The sequence below is a fragment of the Xiphias gladius genome, chromosome 15 (genome assembly GCF_016859285.1).
Source record: "Xiphias gladius isolate SHS-SW01 ecotype Sanya breed wild chromosome 15, ASM1685928v1, whole genome shotgun sequence".
Taxonomy (NCBI): Eukaryota; Metazoa; Chordata; class Actinopteri; order Istiophoriformes; family Xiphiidae; genus Xiphias; species Xiphias gladius.
The window spans coordinates 7,786,043-7,806,541 of NC_053414.1; the positions used below are offsets into that span (position 1 = coordinate 7,786,043).

General features: G+C 40.5%; 1 protein-coding gene across 2 annotated transcripts; it reads right to left on the reverse strand.

Moving 5' to 3' along the window:
* Nucleotides 1-3,091: 3,091 nt before the first annotated feature.
* On the reverse strand, nucleotides 3,092-20,306 carry gaa2 (alpha glucosidase 2). 2 transcript variants are annotated; one of them, XM_040146502.1, is made up of 22 exons: nucleotides 20,063-20,306; nucleotides 19,711-19,854; nucleotides 18,920-19,043; nucleotides 17,044-17,607; nucleotides 15,738-15,883; nucleotides 15,453-15,618; nucleotides 13,766-13,862; nucleotides 13,063-13,182; nucleotides 11,713-11,831; nucleotides 11,491-11,622; nucleotides 11,278-11,388; nucleotides 10,680-10,793; nucleotides 10,491-10,575; nucleotides 10,263-10,380; nucleotides 9,980-10,113; nucleotides 8,714-8,865; nucleotides 8,399-8,547; nucleotides 8,112-8,253; nucleotides 7,893-7,991; nucleotides 6,685-6,849; nucleotides 5,834-5,980; nucleotides 3,092-4,709 (listed from the first exon to the last, which is right to left on the reverse strand). In XM_040146502.1, the coding sequence occupies exons 3-22, from the start codon at nucleotides 19,010-19,012 to the stop codon at nucleotides 4,647-4,649; spliced, it is 2,916 nt and encodes a 971-aa protein (XP_040002436.1). In that variant the 5' UTR covers nucleotides 19,013-19,043; nucleotides 19,711-19,854; nucleotides 20,063-20,306; the 3' UTR covers nucleotides 3,092-4,646. The 2 variants fall into 2 exon arrangements, with proteins under 2 accessions (XP_040002436.1, XP_040002435.1); XM_040146501.1 differs by lacking the exon at nucleotides 19,711-19,854.
* Nucleotides 20,307-20,499: the final 193 nt, after the last annotated feature.

The following is a 20,499-nucleotide window of genomic DNA, read 5'->3' on the forward strand; positions in this document are numbered from 1 at the left end:
GATCTGCGGCTTTCAGTGAAGTTTTTGGTGGAGACTTAGGCGACGGGCAAAAAAAACCAAGCTATTTGTTTGGGTGTAACTTTTACCAGAAGAGGTCACTGAAACAATGTTTATCAGCTTGGTGTCAATTTACACTTTTAAATGTGCCCAGTTCACCATTTGTAAAAGGGTAACAGGCTTGAATATTCCCAAACAGGATTCAGATATTCTCCCGACCAACTAACTCACCGACAGCATTTGTATTTTTCTTAATCCAGGCACAATTTGAAACTTTGAAGATACTTTGAGGTATTCAAGTTTAAAAATGGAGGATTGTGAAGCCTTAAGTAGAATAGAGCAAGAAGACAGGAAAGTGTTTTATTGCAAAGTGCCAATGGCTTCTGCTTCCAAATACTTCCACTCAAGAATTTGGTGAAACGTTTGTCATGTATTCACTTTTTTTTTTTTTTGTGTTGCATTTCTGAAATAGCTGAAAAACTATACAAAGGACTCAGATGAAATTTTGTACAGACGTTCCTTGTCTCCACAAGACGAATCCTAATAACTCTGGTGATCCCTCCACTTTCCCTCCAGCACCATCGTCAAATCAAATTACCAATGTGTCCAATACTTTGATTTATGGCCAAATGCCTGCAAAACTAATGACATTCACATCAACTCCAGCTGTACTTAATGTTTAGTGCCGAAGTAGCAAATGCCAGCATGCTAACAAGCAAAACTGCGATGGTGAACATGGTAAATATTTTACCGTCTTTGTGTCAGCAATGTTAGCATTTAGCTCAGGACCAAATAATCACACAGCTAAACCCGTACACGAAGTGAGAACTCGCCAAAAAAGACTCGACTTGACGAAGCCGGTGGCCTTAATGGACTGAGCAGAACTAGGGGGCACACACACACACACACACACACACACACACACACACACACACACACACACACACAGGCACACACAGACACTCACAGTTCAAATGGTTATAGCTCTTGCTGTGCTCTTTTTGTCAGTCCCACAAAACCAACACAAGAGTTAAAGAAAACCTCAAGACAGAAAAAGGAAAGCATGAATGAACAATGAAGCTACTTTTAGCTTTTTTACGACCCCCAAGACAATCTTGCACAATAACCATCTGCCAAAAATGACTGAATGTGACTTTATTTTAAAAATCAAATTGACGGTCATTTCACAAAATATATAAACAGATTTTTTTTTTAATGTATGTTTGTTTTGTGAAGCTTTCTGTATGAAATATGCTGCGTCAACACGACTCCAAAAAAAGCAAGCCCACTGACACACTATCTTGGAAACAATTGTTTTGTTTTTTTTCTCAGCAATGTGCAAATCATGACATAAAATGACTTTTTGCTTTCGAAAATCTGTTTTGAATTTCCCTGAATGTGCATTACAAGCATGGTTACGCAAATGAAACATGTACGCACTGCCCTGTGAAGTCCTGTGAAGTCCTGTGCTTCGTCCCTCTCCCCACATGCCGACCATACAAACACCCCCCACTACAAATACTTAATCCTCCCAAATCCAGACAGGAAATGCCCTCGTCAGTAGAGCAGAATGCTTTTGACAGACCCCCGCTGTTCTCTCTCCCTCTCCCTCTCTCTCTCTTTTTCTGTTCTCTCCTCCGCTCCCCTCTGCTGAATGATATATATGCCCTCCACAAACTGCCATCTGGAAACAGTTAGCCTGTGAAAGTTTGCACAGAGCCAATAAAAACATGTCTATCGCGAGTCTATCGATAGTGGAGGATAATTCAGCACTGCTATCATAGGGGGAATATGGGACAACTTGTTTGCTTTCACTTTCAGGTTGATATGTGTGTGTGTGTGTGTGTGTGCGTGCGCATTAGGCACAATCAAATACTTGTGGGGTTTCATGATGGATGAGATCCAGTCAAGTTTTTGGCTCGGCTTCTGTGCTTCTTTCAGTTTACTTCTTGTTTTCTGGTTAGTTTCTATGGAGAGCAGCACATACTAGAAATTGAATTTTTAATTTTTTGAAAGAGAGAAACTAATTTAGCTCAGTCCTCAGATGACCCTTCGTATCTTAATGACAGACATCCTGAGGTTCATCTATCTACATAAATTTTTGAAGGGTGGAGACTTGAGGACCCATGGCCAATAATTAAAACAAAAACAGGAAGAGGCCACAGATGGATGAAAAGATGAATAAAGAGAAAGACTGAGAGAGAGGACAGTAGAGAAAGAGGAGGAGATAAGAGAGACCAGTTGAAATCCCTGATGCTGTGAAGACAACAGGGAAGTCAGATTTTTATTTTTAAAACTGAGAAAAATATGAGTTGAATCTTATAATTTCAGCCCAACTCAGACCAGGATTTAAACCTTGTTAATGCCTCCTAGAATAACTGTAGTGAAATATATAAGATAAACGTTAACAACAAATCGTGTCGTTTTATTAGTCAACAACGGTTGTAATTCATTCTACAACAACTGCTGTTTATTAAGGTAGGACAACCATATTTCAATATTATAAGAAAACTGTCCATAGATTAACCTCATACTTGGAGACTCAACTACTTTAGAGCTGATGTTGATTAAAGGTCTTGCTAAAGGATACTTTGATCAGACCCGTAGAGGAAGGGAAAGACTTTATGATAAAAACCTGCGACATCTCCGCCCTTCAGCAATTAAATCTGACAAATACGCAGCATCTTGCATAAAATCTTTTGCGGCTGTAAGGGAAATGGCACTATCTGTTGTGAGAAATGATACAAACGAGCGTCACAGCACTGTGAAATTGTGTCCTCTAGTGGCACATGTCCTTCAGCACTTCAGGTTCATGACCCAAATCCAGGCAAGATCAAAATGACATTTATTCAAATATAATCTGTTGATCACATCAGGGCTCAAAATATGACTTTATACAATTGTGATTTAACAAAAAAAAAAAAACAAAAAACAAGAACACATGAAACTTCTTTACCTTGAATATTGAAGGTGACAATAAAGTGGAATTAAGACGTTAGATCAGCAGTTACCACATTTCCTTTTATTGTCGTGTTGCTACCTTAAAAGATTTCTATTGTCATTTTTAGTAATGTGTGTTGCGAAAAAAAAAATCCCAGTAGTTTTCATGTTGTTCATATAATTTATACATTTAAGCCATTTCACAAGAATCAAAACACAAGGCTTCGTGATAAAATGAAAAACCGCAAGCTGTTAGTGCAAATTCAGTTACATTAACGCAAATGACAGTAAAATATACTCTATATTGGTGTCTTTCCATTCTTAAAAAAAGTTTTTTTTCTGGTTTTGCTTAGTTTACTTCACAGCACACATGCACTGATGATTCCTTGAACAAGTTATTTTCCAAGAGGCGCAGAAACCCATGAATTCAGATCACGCTTCCGCAGCGTTGAGGTCAAATTTAGGCAGAATGAATGTCGCTGAGCTTGAAAACTTCACTCAACCAGCTCAAGAAAATCTACCATGCTTCAGGTTTTGGTTGCAGTCCGCCGTCAGCGGCATCACAGTGTGTCCACAGAGCACTCCCCGCGGCTTTAGTACAATTTTACAGTTACAAGTCTTCTTCAGGCTTCAGGCCGTTCTATGGTCTTAAGCACTGAACAACAGGACTGAAAAGGGACAAACCCTGAAACGCTCCAAAACGCACAAACAGGAATCATAAGGCACCTGTATCTACCTGTACAATACTGCATTACCAATTAGTGCAAGATCAGGCTGTAAACAGCATTAAAGCACGTACAATTTATTACATCATGGACAGACTCTTGTCACATTCTCAGGAGGTAATTATCCTCTCATTCATTTATTGCGTGTCATCTTTCTGCCGATGAGAAATGATGCAGATTTGATCAAACTGAGCTAAAGATAAAGCTAAAGTTCAAAAGGCAAAGCTGTGCTTTTTGTTTAAATCAGATGACACTTCAGCTATAATTCATAAATGTCCACACATATTGAAAACAGTGTCTAAACCAGTGTCGGTCAGTGATTTCATATTGTTGTTTCATAAGCTTTTTTAAGTGTGTCTGCTCTGCAGAAAGTGCTTTTGTCCATTTGAAGTGTGAAAAGCATCTCTGAGATGGTGTTTCACTATAAATAAGATTAACACAAACGCCACTTCCCTCACTTCAGAGTACCTGCGCTTTTGTGTTATCCGTCCAAATCTGTCCAAATGGACAGATAACAGTGGCGGTGGCTCTGGGCTCCAGCAAATCCCACCCGGATTGAAGTACAACACTCAGCAGAGATGTGAACCATTTTAAAGAGAAACTTAAAATCTCGTTTTTGGTAACCTTCAGTAGTTCAACTGCTCCGCTTGCTGTAGGGCCGTACAGGTGTATTCCAGGGTGTCATTGCACTGTAGCATCACTGCTGGCTGTGATGATTGGTGCAACAGAGGTGACACGTACTTGGGACTTTCAACCAGCGAAGTGAGACACTGCCTTTCAGCCTGGTGTTATGTTGCTCTCTAAAGTTTAAAATCAGCGCTTGAATCTCACAATTGGTGTTCCCGTCCAATGTCATGGAGTAAAGAGCCGAAACAATGAAAAAACATCGCCGTCCTAACGCTTATGACTTCCACGGTCAACAGCAGGTAAAACCAATCTTTTTTTTTTTTAAAACAAACCAAAAAAAAAAAAAAATCAGTGTTGTTACATCCAGCTGATGGTGAAGTTCTGACTGAGGTTGAGACCAAGATCTGCAACCGTTAACACCTGCAGAGAGAGAAAGGGAAACAAAGCTCATTACGCTGTGAAGAGTTTCTTCCGACAGGGAAACTAAAAGCCTGCTCTACGAAAAGCACGACAACGTCACAACTGCACAAGAGGCACCAAAAGGCCCTTTAATACCTTTAGGTTCCGCTGGGTCCATTTTTACCTTGAGCCAACTTTTCTAAAACTCGCCCAGCTGGGTGGTTTCGACACTCTCTATTAAAATGGGGTAGACCGCTGCATGCACTGCTCCACCCAACCCAATCACATCCATTGCTGTCACACACTGGTGGAAAGTAACTAAGTATATTTACCAAAGTACTGTATTTAAGCACAATTTCGAAGGTAATACTTGAGTATTTTACTTGAGTATTTCCATTTTATGCTTCTTTAAACTTCTACTCAACTACATTTCAGAGGGAAATATCGTATTTTTTTTACTCAACTACATTTTATTTCACTGTTAGTTTTATAGTTATAGTTACTTTTCAGATTAAGATACATTAAAACGTAAAAAACATGATCAGGTTGCATTTTTTTTAGATTTAACTACCATAAAAAATATATATAAAGCAGTTAAAAGTAGCTCCAGTCCAACCAACTACAACATTAAAGTACTATTTACATGTAAATCTGTAAGGATCCAATACTTTAACAACATAATACCGACATGGACCGTTCTGCTTAACTTTTAATACTTTAAGTACATTTTGTTGCCAATCTTTATGTACTTTTTACATGAGTAAAATATTGAATGCAGGACTTTTACTTATTATAGCTACTTTTACCCAAGTGATGGTAAGAATACTTCGTCCACCACTGCTGACACATAACAATGATAGCTGAGGACAAAGTGATTTCCTCCAGTAAGCTACATCGGTATGGTTTTTGGTTACGCGGTCAGTTACTGCTGTTGTAAAATGCAGAAGTAAAACTGACAACGTTGGCTGTATTTTATGTTTAATCAGATACAAGACTGTTCTTTGATCTGCCACCTTTATTTTAGTGGCTAAATCCACCTCTCCAAACTACATGACGCCCAAGTGCCTCAGGATGAAAAACAAGCGCAACCGCAGCGTCCCCATTCTCGGTGTCTGTCTATTCACCCCTGACCCCCTTTGCCTCACCTGGTTGGCTCTGTAGGTGAACGATGCATCCTGGGAGTTCACCAACACCCTGCTGGGCTTCTCCTTCACACCGTAGAAGGAGGTCGACTCCACGGTGATGTACGTGGCCTCCACGTTATTATGGAGTACCTGGGACGTCATCACGTTCTACACAACAAGATGATGGATGTCACGTCACACAGCAACACATGTTTAAATGAATAGTATCTCAGCATTAAACATTAGAATCCTGTCCTGTCCTGTCTGGCATTTCCATGTTCATTTAGTTACTTTCTTACTCCTGGATGGTGTGATGTGATATAAATGAATGCATTTTCAGAAACAATGGTGTTTGAAATATTTAAGATCCCTTCCGGACATGTTTTAAGACATGAAATAAATAAATAATAATGTATGTCTGGTATGGTTTTTCCACAAAAATCAATTACACAGTTAAACATTCTTAAAGTGACATCTAATCCATTTACTTATCCAGAATATATGATTATGCAAATATTTTTTGGATTTTGGAAGATTTCCTGTATGTGCAGCAGAGTTTCAAATTTCCAGACCACACTTGCATTCTGGACTACGATTGGTCTTGAGGTGAGCACAGCGCCCCGTTCAGAATATGGATGTGAAAACAGCCTTCTGATGTCAAACTCCGCGCATACATCATTCTCCTCAGTGAAGCTCAAACATCTTCATCTCCACACATAACCAACAGCTTAATCAAACAAGCTCAGACGCAGCTCATCACAAATCATACAAAAAAAAAAAAAAAACAGGCTGGGATGAGGAGATGACAGATACTGAAGGTAGATAAATTTTTTTTCTTTTCTTTTAAGGCAAAACTAAACAAGTGTGAGCACCTGAGCGACGCTGAAGATGATGTAGGCGTACTGGTTGGTCTCGTAGGTGTCGATGCTCTCTCCGTCGTCCCAGAACAAATCTCCGCTGGCTGAGCCATCATCAGAGAGGGCTGAGACCAGGTGGAGAGGCTGACCACTGCTCACCCACAGGGTCAGATTGGGCGCCTGCACACGTGAATTGAAAGAGGAAAACAAACATTACATTATAAACTACTGATTACAAGGTGTTCCCTGGTCAGATTCACTGAATCCCAACATAAGGTGTCACAAATATCCTTGTACCCTTGGAATGATCATGTACATCTGATGTGTGTGGTGGGGTTTTTTTTTTTTTTAAGGTTTTAGCCAGTTACAACAACTTAAAGGGTCAGATCAACCAAAAACAAATTGTCTATTTATTCTCAGTGGTTATTAAGCATGCAGAAAAATGTGGTTTTATGTGCATTAATTTTAAGATATCCACCTCCGAGAGTTCTGTCTACACCCCAGTACAATGATGGAACACTGAATTTCATTTGTCATTTTAAATATGTACTAAATATTTGAAAAACTAATCAGTAACATAATTTTCCAGCAACAAAGTCCTGGTAACTCTGGATAATCAACAGACCTCACTATAAAAATTTACCTGTTACGAAAAAAATTGTCCCATTGTGTCTCTTTGTTTTTGGACAGACACAAATGTCATTTCATTCACCTTCATTATTTTGGGGAGGAAACAGATGTTATAGAGACAGATACTTTAGAGAACAAAAGTCAAAAACCCTGCACACTGTCCATCGTGTCCATCAAAACAGTGGCACACAGAGAGCACCACACATATATTAACAATGGGATCTAACCCGGGAAAAATGCCACCAATCAGACGACGCAGTGGCATTTTTGCCTTTTCTTCTCTTGTTATTATTTTTTGATCCTATGCACCTGTCACTTAGACTTTAAGGTGTGCAAGACCGTTTTTACAGTCATATAATTTAAATGTTTCTTCAGCACATAGTGTAAAACCAAACCTACATCGTCTTCATGTCTTGATACCACTCTGGGTAAGAGAGAAAGTGTTTTTGCTGAAGACCTTAAATACTGTGCGTGTTCTGCTTTGATCACTGGTGCACACACTTTCCTCTACTGTCAAATGTGGTAAAAAAGAAATTAAATAATTCAGAAAGAAGAATTCGATAATGTAAAAGTGAACCAAAAATCCTATTTACCTGTGTTGGTATAACAGATCCTTCACGCAAGTGCAGGTTGATCTTATCTAGGGGTGCGTGAAGTTGAAGCTCTTCGCCCTTACTGCGCACAGAGTCACCCTGGGAAGAAGAGGAACACACAAGGGCATATTACTTGACTCTTTACTCCATTTTATTCCAGACTCACACAGTATAATAAGTCTTTGCATACTAGGCTGAAATGCTGAGTGTGATTCTCACCGTGTAGTAGTCATACCACAGTCCCTCGGGGAAGTAACCATCCACATAATTGACTCCAGGATCTAACACTGGTGTCACCAACAAACCCTTCCCCCACAGGAACTGTTTGTCAATCCCATAAGTTCTTACATCTTTGGGAAACCTGTTGAGCGCGTACAAGAAACATACAGTAAGGCAAGCGTCCTTTGAATCCAGTCCAAACTGTCAAATCAAAAATAAGTGTTTAAATGTATAAGAAAGCATTAAAAAGTGAAGAATACAAGGTTGTGTTGCAATGCTCTACTTACTCAAACATCAGCGGTCGTGCAACAGTGTGTCCGTGGACATGAGCGTGATGAAAGAGAGTGTAGAGGACAGGGAAGAGAGAATAACGCAGCAGCAGAGCCTGCTTCATGGCTGTAGAAGCCAGAGGGCTGAAAGCTGTGGGATCCTGAGGCTGTAAATACATTTCAAAATCGGACAGTTTAAGAAAAAGAGAAAGTGACAGACTACAGCAATCCAAATATGTGTCAAATTGGTATTACACTGCTTTAATGACTATCTGTGCATTTTTTCCCATGGTGCTCTAAAATGAGGTTGGGGCAGTGATGATCAACTGTTACCCTCATGTCGATGGCGTTGTGGTTGCGTGTGAAGGGATAAAAAGCTCCGAGCTGCGTCCAGCGGACACACAGCTCCTCCTGCGGCTCCTCACTGAAGCCGCAGATATCTGCTCCCACCAGCGGGATGCCCAGAAGGTTAAAGGTCAACATACCTGGAGGACAGACGGAGAGAGGCGGAAAATCTGAGCTATCAAACCGATGGCAAACTATTACAATGACAATATCCTACACAATTTTTCTGAAATCTAAAATGATACATAAATTCAGGCGCTATTGGCTCTTGTAGCGTAGTATAGACAAGTGTGTACAACTGAACGGGTAAGTGCCACATGAAACCATAAGACAGAGTCACACAACCTTCAAATTAGCATTTTTACAGCAACATACTGTGAATGTTTCATAAATATACTCAAAATTGCCGACATGTTTTCATTTGCCGAACAATATGGCAAAAATATGGTTATCACTTAAAGCTGCATTCATTTATTTTTGACCACTTGGGGGCAGAAGATGATCACAACGGGCTGACAGACAAACTGCACTGACGTATTACCAAGTTATAGCTTAAGTTGTTATGGCTAACATGTTAGCAAACAATCCTTTGTTTACACACCCACGGAGCAGCATTAGCTTTCATTCCGCGTCATGTTTTTGTCCACCAGACAGCTCTAGCTCTGTTTGATGGAAACACCGCCCACTGTTGCCGGACACCAGTTTGGTGAGAGTGGCGAGACTGAACCAAACATTAAATGTGCGGGCTACATTAAAAAAAAAAAGAAAACTGAACAACACTAATGAGGCTAAACTGTATAGAGTTGCAGAGATGGTGGAAATACTTTTGGGTTCATAACTGTAGGTGACCCCTTTTACATTACAGATAGTGATTTCATTATTAATATAAAAAACGATAAATGGAGCTTTAGGAAAAAGAAATCAACACGCATTCTCCAAAATCTGGGGATTGTTGATTTAGGTTATATCTTTTTTAAATGTCTGGATAAACGAAATGTTATTATCAGAAGAAAGAATAAATTAAAATTATGTGTGTGTGAGCAAGCAATTTTTTTAATACTTAGATAATCCCCTCTTCCCTCCCAGTTAAAAAATTCAGTGCAATGTTAGATTTGGTTTTTTTTTTGTGCACACTACCAAACTTCTATATTGTCCAGATAATCATACTAAGTTGACAAAATTTATTCGTGAAACTTAGTTTGCGATAATTTATTCAGTTGAAAACGTGTCATACGAGTGTCTGTATGATCTAACCCGCTATAGAGGTGTAAAGGTCTTTCCATTGGCTCCTGTTGTCTCCCAGCCAGTGACCAGAGTACATCCCCTGACTGGGGAAGGTGGAGCGAGAGATCACAAAAGGTCTCTTTGCCACGATTCGCTTCAGAGCGCTGGACAAGAGGACAGAGCGGAAGAAGATTTAGAGGACAGGCAGAGGATTTAAGGAAGCAAGGGACAGAGATTGTTGACATAATCAAAAAGTGTTTCACTGTTTGGCGTTTTATCTGTCGAGTGTGTGTGTATTTTAAATGGTCCTGACCTGGCAGAGGCTTTAGCTTCCATGAGTCCATACAGGCTGTGCATATTATAGTGTATGGACTGCTTTTGCTGTGCAGTGGCACACACCGTTTTGGCTCTCAGCAAACCTCCTAGTATACCTGGAAGGTAAAAGACACAATTTTACATTTTGACAATCATATGCGGGCTGTATTTGCGTGTTCCTTTTACGTTTATTGTGTGATTTGTGCTTGAAATCTGTCCACCCCACCGGGTGTATAAGGAGGATTTTCAAGACTGTTTGATGGACAGCCGTTAGTGGATCCATCCAGGAAGTTTGATGGCTCGTTCATGTCCTAAAAGCGATGAGACCAGGGTCAGGGAGAGGATCGCATGAAATGCTGCGAACCACTGCGGTAATGCCACTGAAGTCAGGGACGGTGGTTTCTTTTTTACTTACAATCCATAATCCGTCAAAGGGCACTTTCTCGTGGAACCGCTGAAGGTTGTCGTACCACCACTCATGTGTCACATCCGCCGAGAAATCAGGATATGCTGTAAGACCAGGCCACACCTGGAGGAAAGGATGGAGAATTTTATTTCGAGTTCATAATGTTTCCCTCTGAAAACGAAACACAATGGTAATTCGGCCTTGGGACGGTAAATTGTGAAATGTAACCAAACACACAGAACAGATTTAAGAGCGTATGGAGACAATTTCTAGGCCTGTTTCATATTAAAGCACATCCATGATAGTATTGTAAACAGTAGCAGTAACATGAAACTGTGTGATACTTAACATTACCACTTTATTTATGCTACTGATGTCTAAATATTGTGAATACATTCTGAAAGACGGCTTTTGTACGTCATCTTTTGAACAGCCTTGCAGCTTTTCTTCCTTAGTTCTGCTTGTGTTCTTGTTTTTATTGTCCGTTCAATATATTTTTTGTCATTGTGAGAATCAAAAAATGGAAATGAAATATTAAATAATAATAATAATGATGATAAGTTGCGTTATGTGACCTGCCAACGCAGTATCACAACACATGTCTCACCTTCCCAAAGAGTGTTTTTCCCTCAGCATCCTTAATAAAAACTCCTCTCTTAATTCCGTCATCGAATGGCCAATATGAGCCCTCAGGCTGAGTGCTGCTGATACCTGGGTCCTGCAGGTTGAGAAACAACGGTCACACACACACACACACGCACATACACAGGCTGCATCAGCCGATAAACAGATATGAATGCAAGTACAAGGTCCTGTGTACCAGGATCATGACATAGCGCTGGTCATGAGCGTGCAGATCCTTGACCATGTCGGGCAGCGTTGCAAACTTTGTGGTGTCTAAAGTGAAGTCCATGAATTGGTCCATGTAGTCGATGTCATTCCACTGGACATCCTGCAAACAAAACGAATATGAAAAAGGGCACAAAATAAAAAACTCCTAAACACTGACGCATGCACAAACAATGTAGTGAGTCCACTTTACCTGAGGTATCCCATAATTCCTCATTTTCTTGACAACCTCCCAGGTAGAATCACTTGTGTTGTAACCCCAGCGACAGAGATGGTATCCCAAAGCCCAGTAGATGGGCATCGCTGGGTATCCTAAGACGAGGTAGAGGGATGAAGAGAGAGAAGGGAGTGTGAGTGGAAGCAGGGGGATGTTATCAGGAGAAAAATGGAGGATCTCGGGGTGACAGAAGTGATTACTTAGGACTGACGTGTATACGAAGAAACATGTAAACCTACAGGGCAATGGTCTGCAGAGTGTCTAACTGCTTTCTCGGTTTCTGTGGATCAAACTGCAATACCCGGTTATAGAAGCAGGCTAGAAAGAGATTTCTACATAATTTTCTCACTGTTTGAGGTTTGACCGGGGCTCTTTTACTCAGGTCTTCTTTTCGTGCCCTCCTCTTCTGCACTGGTTTATTTGGCACCCGACTGGAGAAATAGCACCACCAGCCGTTGATTTTGACGAGCCAACCCCTCAGAGTCGCATAACAGCAGTGGATGGACGAGCGCGCTCATTCGCATTTTCTTTTGCCAATTTTTCTCGGCCCTCGGTTAAAATTTTACGCAAAATTTAGTTGGAAACTTAGCTAATGTGTTAGTCCATCTCTCTCAGTACATTCCCACTTTCTGACTGGGTCTGTGGCACTCAGTCATAAGCCCATTTGTTCCTTCTATAGACCTAAATACTTAAAAACAGCTCACAATAATATAGTTTCATTTTTCAAAAAAGGCGATGAGTAATTTCCTCAAGCGGCTGGGCACTGCACTGGAATTTTATGCAATGTTACTCAAACAGGAAGAAAAAGTCATTTGTTGGGACTATATTCAGCTGCTGATTAATACACATATGGTGTTCCTGGGGAGTATTTTGCAACAGCAGGACTGTGTATGTGGGTTTGAATTCAAATAAGCTACGGTGGCCATGTTCTTTTCATGGGATTTGTTCAAGATAAGGAAAATGTGAATAGCAACAGCCTTCTACTTTCACAGAAAAAGGTTTTCAATAACACTGTCCTGCGCACACATTGACATTTGCCTTAAAACTGTTGATATTCACCCTGGTATGGATCTAGAATGGATATTTGTACTTGGCTGGTGTACACTCAGCATAAGGATGTAAGTTTGGTACAGTTCCACAGGAGTACCCCGGAGAGAATTAAATGTGGAACTATCTCTTTAAATGAGCAACAGCTGCAGCGTAAGTCTACAATAATTTCATGATGTATAAGACAGGTCTATGTTGTGTAAAAAATAGATCAGACTCTTGTACTGACCACAACACGTCCACATGCCCAAATTCCCATGAACTCTGTCTCCTACTAACCTATGACTTCCACATACTGTTCAATAACTGAACCGGGATCGGGACCAAGGAAAACGTAAAAGTCGAGGATTCCACCAATAGTACGCCAGGTGAGGGCTGGGGCAGGCTGGAGGACCACATCTGGTGAAACAGAAAAAAATGGCCAGAGAGTACATGGTACATAATGAGTAACTAGATAAATTGTACACTTATACAAATGTGTTAAAAAAGCAGCTGATTATGAACATTTCTTGTGTGTGGAGGAACAGATGGAAACAGTACAAGGTCTGCGTTATAACAGTAAATTTCTTCAGTCTCTACGATGACGGCACAGGGAAATCAATGAAATTCAACTTTAAACCAAACCCGTTTAACCTTCCAGTTAGCAACGTTCAGTATTGTTGTTAGGAAACACAACATGGCATGACATCTACAGTATATGAATAATGTCTTTATACAACAGTGGAAAGTTCATATTTACTGTTGTACACACTGCAGTAACACTGAAATAGTTAATCACAGGAAAGTCCATTTGGGACTTCTGCTTCCATATGGTGTAACTGCTTAACGTTGCCAGCTGTTGTCACATGAACAGTTGTGAAATCTTCCACCTGTGAGCTATTTATTCTGGCGCTGACGTCCAGCGTTTCCACCACTAATGTGTATTATTGCATGTGACAGCGAAACATGAGGTGGGAAGTACGAGGGCGACCAGCAGACCGACCCATTGCGTTGCTGTTCAGCAGGAAGAAGCCGTGCGCATTCCCTCCGTCCTCCATTGCCAGATAAAATGGATGGGCTCCGTACAGGTTTGTCTGCTCCTACATTGTAGACAGGAAGACAAGATATTACTGTAGTGGCCATTTGTCCAAAATCATAATCAAACTTGAATCAAACTTAAAATCAAACGGCCACAGATGCACCGTGGGGGTGGAATGTACGCAGGCAAAAGAAATCCATTGTTAAAACTGAGGTTTTGTGTTTTCCATAGGTTTCCCATCCATTGCAAGCAAGCAAGCAAAAAAACAAAAAAAAGTCATGGCTCCTGCCACCTCTCTTGCACTGGTTAAAAAAAAACTGTAGACCCTCCCAGCTGCATGCAGGTCCTCTACCTGTTTACCTAATGTATATAAAACCTGAGGTGCCTATAGTGCTGCCCAGGTGTTACAAAATAAACCCCAACAGACTAAATAAACACCTAGAAAAACAAAACAAACTAAAATAATAACTCAAAGGAAAATAACAAATTAATCTAGTCTAAATAAGGAATATAAGGATTTTTTATTTATTTATTTTTTTTTAAATCAGACACTCAAGGCAAATAAACAAAAAAAGCAAACTAACAAAAAGCTCCTATAATTACAATTAATTTAATCTAGTTTTACTTTCTAGTTTACTTCTAGTTTACTTTCATTAGCACAAACGTAAACTACATATTCAATCAAGCCATAATCCAAAGGAGCCTGGTACTGAACGTTAATGTAACAGACCTTTTTCACAGACATTCTGACATGTCACGATGAGAAAGGCAGAGGTGTAAAGGATAAAATTAATGATGGCTCTGTTCCATTAAGCGTCCCAGAAAGCATGCACAATACCAGGACCTGCCCTAAGTGGAATGCAGGCTATGACATGTCAAAATGTCTGCAGTGAAAGTCTATTGTGCATGCTGGCTGAGTACCACAATAGGTGTGTTCCCAACCAGCTGTGGTTCTGTGCATTTTCAAACTGCGCATAAAAGAACCTGAAAATTCTCAAATTCTCAAACACACGGAAGTATTTTTCCGCTTGGCTGAGGTTGAAAAGTTGTTGTATTAGTAAAATCAAAATGTGACAATGTGCGATGGAAACAGATTTAGAGAGTTAATCATGACGTATATGAAGCTTTTGACTTGAATGTCCAATGAAGAGACGAAAACTAGCGGCACATCAAAACATCAGATTCGTGTGAAGTAAAAAGTGACTGCAATGTTCTTCAAATTAATACATGAAACAAATATAAATGAATAAAATCATGTTTTTATATATTGTTTTTCACCATTTGAGGTTTGACTGGGGCTCTTTTAATTCTATTTACTTTATTTTAACTTTGTCTTCTTCTGCAATGATTTGATGGAACCTGACTGGAGACTTAGTGCCAGCGGCCGTTTACCTCAACAACCCGGCTCCTAATAGTCATGTAACAGTATTGGATGGAAACGTTCTCTTTTGTTTTTTGTGCTGATTTTCCTGAAATTTGGTTAAAATTTTTGCTAAATTTGTATGGAAAACCTGGCTCCTGTCATGGCTTACTGGCGCACTTAAACAGAACGGACATGTCAAAATGTCTGAAAGCTGGTATCTGTGTCTGTGGCTAAAATGTTAGAGCTACTGTATAAGCAGAACAGTGACAAAACCAGGAGATCCCACACCATAGGAGGCACATCTCTGGCCCACATGGTGAGCGTGTTCCAGTGGACATCGTGCAGAAAGGTGGAGCGATGTTCCCCCAGGCCATAGATGAACTGACTGGATAGGGAGGTGGAGAACTGGAGGAACTGATCCGCATAGAAGAGAGGAGCCACTGTGGTGTTCAGACTGACAGGGAACCATTAAAGAGGGACACAGTATTAATATTACAACATGGGGTTATTTTCACAACTGACTTTTGCATGTACAGCATTTGTCTAACTTTAGCCAACTCGGGTCAGACTTACAGCACTGCTCCTGTAGAGCTTCTCTTCACGACGAGACCGAAGGGCTCTTTTGAAAGCTCCACAATGTAGTCAGGACTTTTCGCCTTCTCGGTGGCAGTAGGGACAGAGATTGGGACTTCAAACCGTGAATTAGAAGGGTCGGTGATCTAAATTGAGAAACATTAGACGACGTTTGCATTGGAGTTACAGAACAGAGTAATCTACAGCAGTATTTCATAAAAAATGAACTGACCCGTAAAGTTTATGACAGAACATATACACTCGCCTTGTTTAATCAAAGTATTGGCACAGACCTCGTTGACCTATTAGATTGCTTTGAATGTGAAGTGTGCTGTCTGTTCACGTGTATAAATGGGGTTGATGAGATGATGAGATTGATGAGAGATCTCTCAAGATTTGTTCATTTCTTAACCTCCGGTGACATGTACAAACAAAACTTTAGTAAGGCTGTAGGTCTGTGCTTGTACGGTTTTAATGGTGTTGATAAGTCAGTTAACCATCATATAAGTTTGACGTATTGTAACTTTATGAATTTATTATGGTAAATGCTTTAGGAATCACATCCAGCAGACAAAGAGCAAAATTACCATTTATTTTAAATTGCGTTTCTGGACGCATGACAACAGTAAGTCCAGTATTCACTCTTCTTTTAGCTCTGTTTTGATCTCTACCACCTGCTGTGAAATATAAATGGGTCTTTCCCCTACTAGATACTCCACTTTCTTCACCAGTTAACTATGTCTGTCTTCACCCTGGTGGGGGGCAGGTAGTTTACCAGCGCTTATTTACTGAAAACGGCGGCATGCTATGGTTGGCAACCATGTTGATGAGAGCACTGAGAGCGAACCAAAACAATAAAATCGCGGTCCATAAAACCAAAACAATGCGCTGAAAGATGTTAAAACACTTCACACAACTGATGGAAACGGCAGGGTCACCTCCTAATTAATTGTGGCTTCCTTACTGAGAGTGATGCCTTTTGCATTAAACATCTAGTAATCCTTTGATTCATTTTTAATATAAAAATATTGATTTACTGCAGCTTTAAATTTAAAATTTACCCCAGGAAAGCAATCTCTCATTCCTTTGACATGTCGGTATAGGCAAGCAGCTGCAAGGAAAGGTGTTATTCACGATGAAATCGAAGCCTTTTAGTGTGAAAATGTGGCTATAAAATCATAAGCAAAATGTTCCTTAAATACATGCCACATCATTTATGATGCCCTAAGTCCTCTGCACAAAGAGTAAAGTTCTACAAAAACAGAAACTGCATGCCATATGACTAATATGGGCATCCTCCACTCACCCTGACACGTAGCCGCGTGTCTGTCTCATGACGTATCTCCACCCCTAGAGTGAGGATGTCTGCTGGGTAATAGGTCTTCACTTCCCTCACAAGTGCGCCATTTTGTCCCAGGGATGTGTCGTTGATTGACACTAGCGAGTAGGATGGAAAATCTGGAGGATAGAAACACCAGGGGATACCATTTTTCCCTGATGGGCGGGTGGCAGAGGAGGAGGGAAAGGTAGCAGGGATAAAGCAACAGTTCCTCGCCTCACACAGCTCTCTGGTCACAACCACCCCCCTTTCAGGGTAGCAGTCAAACCTCCAAGCCTCTGGGATCAAAGTGCAAGCCTCACGACGGGAGGCAGCTGCAGTGTTGTTTAATCCTGTTTGGGGCGTCGGTGCTGCGGCCGGCAGCGGGGGTCTATGCGGCTGTTGGTTGGACGGACCGTGCAGCCAGAACATGGTGCCCAGCAGCCAGCCTCCACAGAGGAGCAGCAGCAGGCAGCCAAGCACCAGGAGGCCCGTGGTGATGGAGCATGACGGCATCCGTGGAAGCAAGGAGGCCTCCTCCGGCTCCAGCACCTCGAAACACAGCAAGAAAATCAAATAAGAAACACACTCAGAAAGGCAGAAGCAAAAGTAGTCACTGCACTCTACAGATAGTTAGTTAATCAGGTTTTATTTTCATATCGTTCCAAATATTTGGGCCATCCCACATGGAATTACAAGGCATGGCTACATCAAAAAATATAACATACATCTTCCAGTAATACTTTTACAAAACCAACAGAAAAAAACCTATTTTACAACATTATATGTTCTTCTATACACACTTTCAAATAACATACACTCAAGTGGATACTTGATTAGGTACTTAATTAAAATCTAATGTAATCCAATACAACAGCTCGGCCTTCAATTCGACCTTTACAAAGATAATCACTGACTTCTGACTGAGGCTGTCAGAGAGGGATCAATTTAACTATTTGCTTCTTATTGAGGTTACTGTTGAACTGGGCTGAATTAGATTTTACCGGTGTACCTAATAAAGTGACCACTCAATGCATATTTATGTGAAAATGTTTGGATAATGTGAGCACGGATTCGCCGAAGGAAGAAAAGGAAATCCTACAATGTCAAGGTTTGTCCAAATGAAGGGATCTTCTTTTCTTATCTCTGAGGTTTTTTTTCCAAGTAACTGGCTCATTTAAATGTTTTTTATGTAAACAGCCAAGTCAGACTTTGTGCATCATCATCATATTCACTTGTCTTCTTCCAGACTGAAGAACCATCCAGTTTCGACACTGAGCAGTACAATACTAGACCTCAACTAGGAACATAAAGATATTTACTTCTTAGATAAATGTAAAAAATAGACCATAGCTATCGTTATGTTGCTCTTTCTCAACTATCAAAGCTACAATAAAGGAAAGGATGTCATTTTTTCTAATCTAACCTTTATTCAACCAGGAAAGCCTCACTGAGATTAGAAATCTCTTTATCAGGAGTGTTCCAGACTGGCAGCAATGAGAGTGAGTTACAGACTAACAACATAAAAAACAGGTAGCATAAAATATAACACAAGATTAGACTTACAGAAATACCGTTGTAATATCAGAGATAAAAGTGCTAGTAAGAATCATATAAAAGAAAAAGTGGCAGCACACAAACAACCCAAGAGCTGTATAAAACCATGAGATAAATTAGATCAAACTAATACTGTCAAACAATAAAATAATGAGACTAACACATCTAGATTCTAAAATATCCCAAGATATTGGCAACCAGAGGGAATGGTATGAAGTTTCTACAGCAATGATTTCAATTCCCAGAAAGGGACCAGTCATTTGCAGTTTTTAAAACTGGCTGCAATAGGCCCAGGGCCTGAACTCACTGACACTCCCTCTTGGACAGGACGAGGCTCCTCCGAGAACACTGCACTGGAAAACTGAACATCCTCGGGGTTCAGACGCTTGTATGAAGCCATGCCGACGGCGTGCGTTTGTCAAAGCCAGCGGCTGAAAGAAAGAAAGAGAGAGGGGGACGCACAGAGAGCAGTTGGTGGGAGAAGAAAGGGGGAACTGATCAGCTTCTCGGATTCGATAGCTGATTTTGATGGTCTCATTTAAAAATAAAATAATATAAAAGAAACGCTCCACTTACAAGTTCAAGTCCTGCATGCAAAATGTTACTTAAGTAACGGTACAAAAGTACCATCAGCAAAATTTACTTCCTTTCAGTGTTACATTATTAATAACACATTGTATTATTGAATATTATTACTTAATGTTGCCATTTGTCAATGTACAGCCATTTTTTCAGTACCTGATAAACCACTGGTTAGTGTGGTAACAAAGCACTGCATCAAATTCTATAAGCCCCTCATATGTTTTGCATGTAACGTCTTCAACTGAAAAGTAAGTGGCTACTAAAGCTGTCAGATAAATGCAGTGCAGGACAAAGTACAGTATTTCTCTCGGACATGTGGTAGAGTATCAGTATATTGTGGCATAAAGTGAAAACCGTCGAATAAAGTACCTCAAAATAATTGCATGCAAGTCCAGCACTTGAGTAAATGTACACTCACACAAAACGAAACTATTTAAGGACACGTTATGCTAATAAAAGCTCCCGTAGGACCGTACTTAAGTCTTATTAATTGCGGTTATATTGTCGTGATCTTGCCTGGGTGTATATCTCAAACACGACTCTCTAGCTAAATCTCAGGTTTTCAGTCGTTTACGGTGCAAGTGCTTTGAACGCTGGCGTGGTGTTTTATGCACCTTTTGGTCCAAAGAACACGACTCTGTAGCTAACTTTAGCTAGCCCCTGTAAAAAAAAAAAAAAAAAAAACACGTCAATGTCATGAGTTCCCCAAGGAAACATCTGGCCACTCATTTAACTACAGTCTTGCGGCCTGGCTGACAACACCTGAGGAATTATCGTTATTGGAAAGCAATAACTAACCCGCCCAGACTGACAGAGTAGCTGTTGGTGCGTTACTGTAGCAAAGATAACGTTTATTAGCGTTAGCTACCTTTAGCAGCCCCGTTGATGTAGAGGCAACGACGGCAGACACGGGCGTTTAAATCAGCTCACTTATCTGAAAGCGCGTTTAATGGGCTCTCCAAGCACAACATCGGAGCATACAGAGCAACTTTCCCCTTTCAACGCATGCTACGTTAGCGAAGCAATGCGTAACGTTGATAACCTCAACTGTCTGCACGGTGCGGGTCTGTTTATCTCCATGTCACATTCGAAGCGCCTCGTAATTCCTAAAACTTCCGTTTGAAGAGCTGCCCAGTGGCCGCTGTGTAAACTAAGGTCACGGTGTCATGTCGCACGCCTACGCCAACGACGTTACGCAATATAAAGATTGGTCATTTATGGTTGTAAAACCTGTAAATTGGGGTCAACAAGAGAGGTGTAGGATTTAACAATAAAGTTGTTCTGAATAAAATAGTTAGATGATCA

Excerpts from the sequence above, each read along its gene's own strand:
- gaa2 (XM_040146501.1), bottom strand. The coding sequence starts at position 19,012 with ATGGCTTCATACAAGCGTCTGAACCCCGAGGATGTTCAGTTTTCCAGT. Across the intron at positions 13,863-15,452 it reads CCAGAGATGTGCCTCCTATG|GAGCAGACAAACCTGTACGG; the intron begins GTGTGGGATCTC and ends TCTACAATGTAG. Across the intron at positions 5,981-6,684 it reads TCATCTTCAGCGTCGCTCAG|AACGTGATGACGTCCCAGGT; the intron begins GTGCTCACACTT and ends CTTGTTGTGTAG.